Source organism: Phyllopteryx taeniolatus, chromosome 6, assembly GCF_024500385.1.
Source record: "Phyllopteryx taeniolatus isolate TA_2022b chromosome 6, UOR_Ptae_1.2, whole genome shotgun sequence".
In the NCBI taxonomy this organism is placed as follows: domain Eukaryota; kingdom Metazoa; phylum Chordata; class Actinopteri; order Syngnathiformes; family Syngnathidae; genus Phyllopteryx; species Phyllopteryx taeniolatus.
The window spans coordinates 5,166,831-5,176,663 of NC_084507.1; the positions used below are offsets into that span (position 1 = coordinate 5,166,831).

Below are 9,833 nucleotides of genomic sequence, written 5' to 3' on the forward strand. Positions count from 1 at the left end.
CTGTGTCAGTTTAAAAAGAAAGGAAGAAATAAAGAAAGAAAAACAAAAGTACTGCAAAACCACATGTTGGCGCCTCCTTTTCTTTTATTGCTGCACTGATGGATACAAGTATATGATATGTTGAATAAATATAATTATTATAATGGCCTATTCGTTCTACACATCAATATGTCTTTTTCCTTGACAAAATGGACAGGTTCATGTTTGGACGAAACACATCAACCTGCGCTTTTCATTTGACTTTATTGGAAGTCGCACTTAAACAGCTACTTTAACATTAAAATGATTTGACCGGATTATTGTTGCCAAAAAATGTTTTCCATATACAGGTTTTCTGTCCCTGTTGAATCGGACAATAAAATAGTGAAAGAAATCATTGCAAAAAAATAAAATAAATAAAAAATAAAAAAAGGACGCATATTTCTCAATAGAAAATACAAGTATAATAATTTACGTAAATCAGAATGATGAAGACGCTTGTGAGTCGGTTCACGTTTTTCGCCCGTCTATAGTCCTGCTGCTGGTTCTTCCTTTTCAGTACCTGTCTGATCTCAAGCCGGCACACGCCGAGAGTCAATAGAAGTTAACAAGTCCTCCAAACTTCCCTGATCCTTTTGTCTCAGTAAGGACACAAAGGAGGGGGAGAATAGTCCGCTTTGAAGTGCATAAAAAGCCTAAATAATGCCGGCAGAGTAGATTTAAAGTAGCCATTGATTCGTCAAACCTGGCTTGAATGGGAAGAATGGAAAGGGATGAGGATTTATGGAGAAATTATACAGTGGATTTGTCAGTGAAAATATCGGAACTGTCTGGAGGATAAAGCCACATGCTGAGGATTAATGGTTGCTCTGGACCTTTGATTATGCACCCTCTTTTCTCTGCCCTTGACAAATTGGATTTTGGGGACGGGAAGGTCGCCTGGCCCTTTGTGTCTCTTGACCAGTTTGGAGCGATTCATTATGCGGCGGGGTGAGGGAAAGTCTCCATGTGACCACGCAGGCCGCTGCGTCTTCCACTGTCCTCACAGCTGCTGGAATTGCCCGGCTCTCTCACACTCACTCACACTCACACGCACCGCATCGCATCGCGAACTCAGGACCACTCTCCTCCCATCTGAGCCACACTCGCATCCCGGACCGCATGGGGAGGGGGTGGATGAATGGTCGGATGGTGGGAGGTGGAGGGGGTTACCTTGCCTGCACCCATCACTAGAAAAGCGGGCTGCATAACGCCACCGCGTCACTTTGCACGGTCCTCCTCCTGCTCTTCTCTTCCTCCTTGAACCCTCTTGCCTGAGCTCTCTCACACTCGGCTTCCATCAGCCTTCATGGTTCTGATCTCACCCCACGCCATGCAAGCCACCCGGGCGTCCGCCACCGTCAGTGTGCTTTCAGACTGTGGAATCCCGGCTGGGCTCCGGATAGGTCCGGTACCTGGCGTCTTTAAATTGGGGAAGTACCTGTCAGACCGCAAAGAAGTTGGGCCCAAGAAAAAGGTAACGTTAAAACTGGACTCACTTTTCAGCCTATTCTTTCTCTCTCTCACTCTCTCTCTCTCTTTTCTTTTAGCTTATTTGTAACTTTTAGAAATCATGCACATGCTGCTTTGACTCTCTCTTGCAACGACTCAGCATTCTTATATATATATATTTTTAAAATTACATTGCTTGCATTGGCATTGCACCAGAAAGAAAAGACAATAAACTTGGAAAAATATTGTTGACAAATCAGTTTCTAAATGATCACGCATTCGACAAATATGTGCATGTACTTACATTTTCTCGTTTATTATTAAAATGTGAGGAAGTGGATTTGTTTTTTTCTTTTTTTGTTTTTTATTTCTCTCTCTCTCTCTCTCTCTCTCTCTCTCGCCACACTGTCAAAATCAATCTCTCTTATTAATCAGTTTGGCCTGTCAGACTGGGAATAATCGAGCCCAATAAGTGGGCAACTTGTCAGTCTGGGCGTCTACTTAACCGTTCTAATGGGCGAGCCGGCCTGCTGTGTGCGGCTTCCATGCCCTCTGCCTGCCTGGCGGGCCTGTTTATCCCGATGAGTTGTTTAATTTCAATGGAATCTGGCCACAGCAAGATGTCACAGAGGCACGCGGCGATGAAAAATTATAGATACGGCGATTAACTATTAGAACGTCGACAAATGTCTTCCTATTTTTTTTGGGTGGAGAGCGGTCAGTTTCCAGAGCAATTTCGGTGTTTTTTTTTTTTTTTTTTATTTTAAAGCGCACTTCATTCAAACAACCAAAACAAAAACAAATCTCTGTTTAATCAAATCGTCTGAATAAATAATAATAAAACAAAATCTTATTTACATAGAAGCGAAAGTGAACAATTTGTCCATCTCGAGGCTCACCCAGTTATTGTTGAGGCTGTCAGTGGTGGTGATTGATGCATCTAAATGCGTGGCCCCGGGCTTAGGGCGTTCATCAGGTGCAATCTCCGTGTCAAATGTCACGCTTGAATCTTTAATGTCCTTGAACAGTTTAAAAACGCTCTGACACTCCTCAAATTCGTTTCCCATATCAACTCAATTAGGCCTGCGTGTCATTCACTTTAGTGAATTATCAGCAGAGCGGATAAAGACGCATTAAGGCTCGTTTTGGTCAAAGCGTGAGCGCAGCACCTCCAGGTGCCTCATAACACACGCTTATCAGTGATGAGATTGATACGAATCGAAACAAATTTAAAAGTATACAAAAACATTTATATATATACATATATATATATTTCTTGTCATTATCAGATCCGCTTGGTGCGGGAAGAATTTGTGGACGAGTCTGGCTGTCCCGTGTCAGACTGGATCGGATTCATCCGAGCCGCTAGAAACGGTCAAGAACAAAATCTCGAGGCTGTATCTGACCTACCTGGCGGACAGGTAAACAAGTGTTTTCTTGATCATGAACATGAATCTGTTATTTGAAGATGTTCAAATAAACTTTCTCTACTCCTGCTCCATTTTCTTTTTCATTTTCTGGAAGATCTTTTACCGCGCGGTAAGAGAAATTCCCGCAGGGGAAGAACTCAGTGTTTGGTACTCGAACGCTTTGGCCCAGTGGTACGACGTGCCCACGACGGCCACCCCCACGCACGACGAGAAAGGTAAGCAAAACTCCTGCTGAATTTTGAAACCAAGTTTGGAACGTGTCATAAAAGGACAACTTATAACTGAGAGAAACAAATTCTCGTCACAAGTCTGTTTGCAAAGTCTCATCGATATGATCTTGCGCTGTTAAAGGCTGCCAATATTATTTAATCTCGCGGTAATGGGAATCAATTATATAATTGTCATTTTCTTCACGCGCCCTTTCTAAAACATTGACTTGCCATAACCTTTACGGAAACAAAACAGATTTCAGGAGATTCTGCTCCTACCCCCTAATTAAATCCATCTTAAAGCAAGATATATAAAAAACAAATACATTTGAACGTTTTAAATGTCATTAACTCGCATTTAATGAGCACTAAAATAAATCCTCTTCCTTCTCCCTGCTCGTCCAAATTCCTGCAATCTTAACGGATTATCGGAACACACATTTGCAATTCATTCCTTGAATAGACAAAGTATTATAGTTTGATCTCTTTTTTTTTTTTATTTTTTATTTTTATTTTTTACAGCCAGAGTGCCAGAAAAATACACAAGGTGGATCAACGCTGTATCAAAGCTACGATTAAACGATCACACCAATTACCGCGCTTGAACTTTTGGAATAATAATAATAATCATCATCATCCTAATAATTATTAGGATTATTATTATTACAAACACAAAGTGGCAAGTCTCTGCAGCCCTGAAAACAGGAGTTTGTCGATTCAGTTGGGGGGGTCAACGAATGTCACTGTACCATTAATATTCATTTATTCAAAAGCAAATAAACTCCCCAAAACGAGCGCTTCACGGTAAATTAGGTGGGTGCGTTAAGGTATTGTGAGCTAATGAATGCTAACTTTTATGTGGGGTGTATATTGCCCTGATTGTCGGGCCCAGCACACTGCGTTTTCGCTCCTGGACATACGCTGGCTCCCATTATGAGGCGTCAACAGATGGGCCGGCGTCATTGTTTCTGCAGACTTGCGATTTCAAGCCACAGCTGCCGTCAGTCACTTCCACGGGAAGGAGACCAGAGAGGGGAAAAGCAGAGCTCTTCAATGCATCGCCAGATTGGGCTGGGCGTTTGCTCTTTTCATGGGCTCCATTAACAATGGCCCGGGTGAGGATTACAAAATCATTACATCTATATCAGCCTCTGAATGCTCGCCTGGGAGTCATTAAAAAGATGACTCGCCCTTTGCTCTTCCCTCAACCGGATCCCATCGACTCTATAGAATTGTTCAAAGTTCTTTTCAAAGGAAATTGTCCTTAAGTAACAATTATGCTATGGAACGGAATATATATTTCTTGGTTCCATAATTTTTTTTTCTGGCACCAAAGTGGAGAGTGACATGCAAACGGATAATATTGATCCATTGAAGATGACACTCTCAGACTGTTATTAAGCCGCCATGATGTTTATTATTGTATATATGTCAATTTTAATGTCGTAGAAGACTGCAGCGTATTGAGAGCTATTTATGCTATTTTGAACTTGTCGGGCAGTTTAAAAAAAGATGAGCAAAATATTCGAATCACTCCTGCAATGCAATTCTAAATGAACGGCAACCACATCCTAAAGAAAACGAATTATTATTATTATTTATTATTATTATTATTATTATTATAGTAATTCAGATGTGCGGCACGGTGGGCGACTGGTTAGAGCGTCAGCCTCATAGTTCTGAGGACCCGGGTTCAATCCCTGGCCCCACCTGTGTGGAGTTTGCATGTTCTCACCGTGCCTGCGTGGGTTTTCTCCGGGCAGTCCGGTTTCCTCCCACATCCCAAAAACATGCACAAATTGGAGACTCTAAATTGCCCGTAGGTGTGACTGTGAGTGCGAATGGTTGTTTGTTTGTATGTGCCCTGCGATTGGCTGGCAACCAGTTCAGGGTGTACCCCGCCTCCTGCCCGATGACAGCTGGGATAGGCTCCAGCACGCCCGCGACCCTAGTGAGGAGAAGCTGCTCAGAAAATGGATGGATGGATAATTCAGATGTCGAGTTGAATTTGTAAATTTGCACAGTATATATGAACATATCACACGCATAAATGAATGGTTGTTGATTTGTTTATAAACTCATTTATGAGGAGTGTGACTGTAGGGTGTCCAGCACAGATTCTCTGACTTCTTCGCTGACATTTTGCATACATGAGTCTTATATGTGCAAGTGTATCTCTCATCTCATGCGGCGGCTTGTGAGGTTTAGTGACGTTTTGTTGACATTCGGTTTGGCTGTCTCTCGTGCAGGTGAGGAGCGTTACATCTGTTGGTACTGCTGGCGCATCTTTAAATACCCCAACACCCTCAAAGCCCACGTCCACTTCCACTGCGCCCTGAGCAATGGGCGCGGGTTCGTCGGCAGCGAGCAAGCCAGAGGCACGGAGGCCTTCAGCAGGTCTCCGAAGTCCGGAGACATCCCCAACATGTCTTCTTCGCCAAGAAGCTCTCAGAACATCTCGTCTATGTCCGACTCCAGCAGGCGGCCACTGTACTCGCCTTTCCTGGGCAAGGCCGGAGCGGTGAAGAAAAGCAGCTCCGAGGAGCAAGACCGAGCCCTCGACATGAGCGTGACTTCATCCCGCAACCAAGGACACACGCTCGGCCTCGGCGCAGCGCCCTCCGTGCTGACCTCCATGGGCTTCCACCCGGGTGTGCGCTCCGCATTCAAGCCCACCGGCGTGGCGAAGATCCCGGTCGGCGACGCGCACAGAGAGGACGCCAGCTCCAAGATGGGCGCGTTGGGATTCGGCAAACTCCTGAAAGCGAGCGGCAATCCTGCGGCCAAGTGCGCCCCGGGGATGCTCGATTCCCCCGGCACGGTGCCCGCATGCGCCAACGCCATCCGAGGCTTTCCTCTGCTGCCGCACACGGAGGAGACGTCGGCTTTCAAGCAGGTCGAGAGTCGAGTGCACGCCGGGCTCTCCCCGTCCCGCTACGCTCACGTGCACCCGGGACTCCACTTTGAAAGGTTTTCTCTGCCCAACTTCGACGGCGCAGACTGTAACATCCCCCTGATGCCCTTCACGGTCTACAACGGGGAACTTCTGTACAGTTCGCCCTATTACCCTCTTAAATTCCACTTCAGCAATCTCCTCAAGTACCCGGAGTCCATGCCCTACTTCGGCGCGCCCTCCCTAAACCAAGACATGGGCACAATGGCCAACATTGACCGGGAGATCGCCATGCACACGCAACAGCTGTCCGAAATCGCCACCGAGAAGGGCCGCGGCAGACTGGACCCCTTGCCCGCGGGCAGCACCAGCAACGCCGGCTCTGCAGGCAAACCCAAAAAGGGACACCTGTGCCTGTACTGCGGGAAGCTCTACTCCAGGAAATACGGCCTGAAAATCCACATGAGGACTCACACGGGCTACAAGCCGCTGAAGTGCAAAGTGTGCTTCAGGCCCTTCGGGGACCCCAGCAACTTGAACAAGCACATTCGGCTCCACGCGGAGGGCAACACGCCCTACAGGTGCGACTTCTGCGGCAAGGTTCTGGTCCGGAGGAGGGATCTGGAGAGGCACGTCAAGTCCAGACACCCGGGCCAGAGCGTCAAGAAGCTGGACGACAAGGCGGGCCTGTTCGGCGACGCCGAGCTGAAGAGCGACAACGACAGCGACGTGGACGTCTGCTTCACCGACGACCAAAGTGAGCCCGAATCCAGCAAGAATCACGACTGAACGACATCGCTATGGTTACATCTGCCTTTGAATCCTGACGCCCCAAACAACATTTTATTTAGAACCCCTTGCACCATGCCAGCCAGTTCACTTGCGATTTTTTTGTGTTGACACAGGGAGCCCCCCCCATCCCCCGGAATAATATATCCTATAAAGACTGTACAATAATCAAGTGACGTTTGATGAAACCAGATCGAATTAAAAACGTGCTGTAATGCAAAAGGCCAAGGTTGTTTCAGTGTTGGACACACTCTGTCGGCTTCCTAAATTGCACGACTTCGGTCTGTCTTACTTTTTTTTTTTCTCAGTGATAAAAACAGATCTGTTTTTCTCCCTAGTATATATATTTCTTGCTTCACAAATGGTCTGCTTTTTGTTTTTGTTTTTTTCTTTTACCGTATGAACACTGCATTCCAACATATACTGGCGCAAAACTGGGGAAAATGCCAAATTTGTTTATTTATTTTCACTGACGTGTAAAATGAACATATAGGCCTACAAATCCCCAAAGTCACACTTGACAATACCTGACAACGATCCCATCTGCACTTTAAGGAAAACATTTCATTTTAACCAAACCGCTGCCGGGTTATTATGATGAAAATTCAACCTATTTTCCTTACTTCATGTAAAACTCAGCTTCTTGCGCCTCACTCATTATACACTATTTAAATTTGCACTTTCTTGCCGAGGCACGCTGTTCTTAAAGAAGCAAACAGCATCATGTGTTTATTTATGGAATTATTTCTGAGAGAAAAAAAATGTATTGAGCTATGTAAAGATGTGTAAAGTATGATAATTCACATTAAAACGATGTACGCGTCTGTTTATAAGCCATATTGTCAATGATGACAATATTTTACCCTTGTCCAAAATGTGGTTGTGTTTTTTTTTCTTTTTTAAAATAAATCCGAAAAAAAAAAATATATGTTTTTCAATGAGCAATTAAGAATTTGCAGACTTGCAAAATGAATTCTGGGCTCTCTCATATATATATCACCCATCATTTGCTCTAAATTTGCTTTGCTGTGATGGATTTTTGACAGTTTAAACAAACTGATAATAATCCATCCATTTTCTGAGCCGCTTCTCCTCAGTAGGGTCGCGGGCGTGCTGGAGCCTATCCCAGCTCTCATCAGGCAGGAGGGGGGGGGGTACACCCTGAACTGGTTGCCAGCCAATCGCAGACTGATGATAATAATAATATATATATATATATATATATATATATATATATAGAGAGAGAGAGAGAGAGATCAGCATTTTCTTTTATGCTTTCCATTACTGATTGTGCCCGCGACCCTAGTGAGGAGTAGCGGCTCAGAAAATGGATGGATGGATTACTGATTGTGAATATAACACAACAAGTAATAATAAAATATACAGTTTAAGCCACAATTTTAATGTTTAAGTGTTGGACCTCAGTTCAGTCATATTTGCCATTTATAATCGGCTGTCTTGCCATCTTTGTTTTCGCCTTACACATAAACACAACATCTTACAATGTTGCTGTACATGCGCTTGTCAGTGCGGTGCACAGCATTCTTAAAAGATGCAAAGGTTTGAGCTTCATGTGCATTCTAAAACCATTTTGTTTAATTTCCAAGACAATCGACAGGTGGTCTCCATTCCAGCATCCCCATGGTACTAACACGAGACATGCAAAAGCAACAGACGAGAGAGAGAGTTTATTTTTTTGCTTTTTAAAAATGTATTATGTCCACAATGATTGGACTGAATGGGAAAGTAGGCTTGTTTAATTATTTTATTTCATACCTTTTGGAATTTGACAAAAACATGATCAACATTGATTTATTTGCACTTTAGATTTAACTTGAAGAATGCCATAAATACTGGTCATTTACCATAAATCTAAACTCTTATAATAACATGAGGAACAGATTAAGATCTTATATTTATATTGATGTCAGTTTAGCATATGGAATAATAGTTCTGTATTAGATCAGTCAAAGCTGTTGCCAATAGTGGTGCAATTACAAAACCCTCAAACCTGCATCTTTTGAATCTGCTCTAGGCTATACAGTGATGTTCCTTTGTGACTCTGGATGTCTAACTTCCACAAATCATACCAAATCCACACACTGTGAACCATTTCACATTGGGGCAAAGAAAGAGTTTCTCCTGCCTTATCTCAACCATGAGGGCATGAATGATGTGATGTAAAGTGATGTAAGTCTGACAAGGATACAGAGTTATGATAAATGGCGGTGATGTTATGAAAAAGGCGCAGTGACATTGGCATCATTGCCTGCCTGAGCTTGAGTATGATTTAAAAAACGGAGGAAAAAAAAAATCCCACAATGCTTGCGTAGCAGGTAGCACAACCAGCTAGTGCTATTAATTTTAGAAAGCTAAATAATGCTGTTGTTTTCTTATTCATTGCAGCTGAATCTAAACTAACCCGAAATAGAAATATGATTGAGCCAGAGTGGAGGGGATGTACTGACCCCAAACAGCTTAAACTCCTTCAGACAAGACCAAAGAAATACTGTATGTCAAACGAAGCAGTGAAATCAAAGGAAAACTACATTTTTACACATCGTCGTCAACATGTCGTTCGAGCAAGAAAAAAAAAACAACCATTTTGATTCTGAGCTTTTGGAATGAAAAAAAAAAAAAAGCTGTTAAAGTTGGTACTCCATGGTGAGGATTTCAAGAATGCTCTTGGCTCTCAAAGGAGTAAGTTGACTTCCAGTCTTTCCGAGGAATTATATATATTTTTTCTGGTAAACACAACTGAAGAGAATGTATAAAACCGCATTCCAGCAAATATGTTACTGCAATTATTCCTACAAATGATTCCACCCTTTGTGAGGTGCTACCTAAACTTACACTCACCGCTTGGTTCCAATATTTGGATCAGGCTGGAAGAAATTTGCAGTTACAGGCAATACAATTAATTCTTGAATTTATTTATTCATTTATTTTTTTTACTTTATATTGGTGACCTCAATACTGTGAGTGGACTTCTGGTATGCCATGCCTTAACTTATCCATGCGTGCAAGGAATATATAATAAAA

The 9,833-nt window shown here is 43.3% G+C and overlaps 1 protein-coding gene across 1 annotated transcript; it reads left to right on the forward strand.

Annotated features, from left to right (window-relative positions):
* The first annotated feature begins 438 nt into the window (after positions 1-438).
* prdm13 (PR domain containing 13) lies at positions 439-7,717 on the forward strand. Its single transcript, XM_061777815.1, has 4 exons — positions 439-1,495; positions 2,760-2,891; positions 2,995-3,115; positions 5,359-7,717. Exons 1-4 carry the CDS (start codon positions 1,328-1,330, stop codon positions 6,789-6,791), a joined length of 1,854 nt encoding a protein of 617 aa, XP_061633799.1. The 5' UTR covers positions 439-1,327; the 3' UTR covers positions 6,792-7,717.
* The last annotated feature ends 2,116 nt before the right edge of the window (positions 7,718-9,833 follow it).

What these genes read in the sequence shown, in the direction of transcription:
- prdm13 (XM_061777815.1), top strand. Translation starts at nt 1,328, where the DNA reads ATGGTTCTGATCTCACCCCACGCCATGCAAGCCACCCGGGCGTCCGCC. An exon ending in AAGTTGGGCCCAAGAAAAAG is followed by an intron (nt 1,496 to 2,759) that starts GTAACGTTAAAA and finishes TGTCATTATCAG; the next exon opens with ATCCGCTTGGTGCGGGAAGA. An exon ending in CCCCACGCACGACGAGAAAG is followed by an intron (nt 3,116 to 5,358) that starts GTAAGCAAAACT and finishes TCTCTCGTGCAG; the next exon opens with GTGAGGAGCGTTACATCTGT.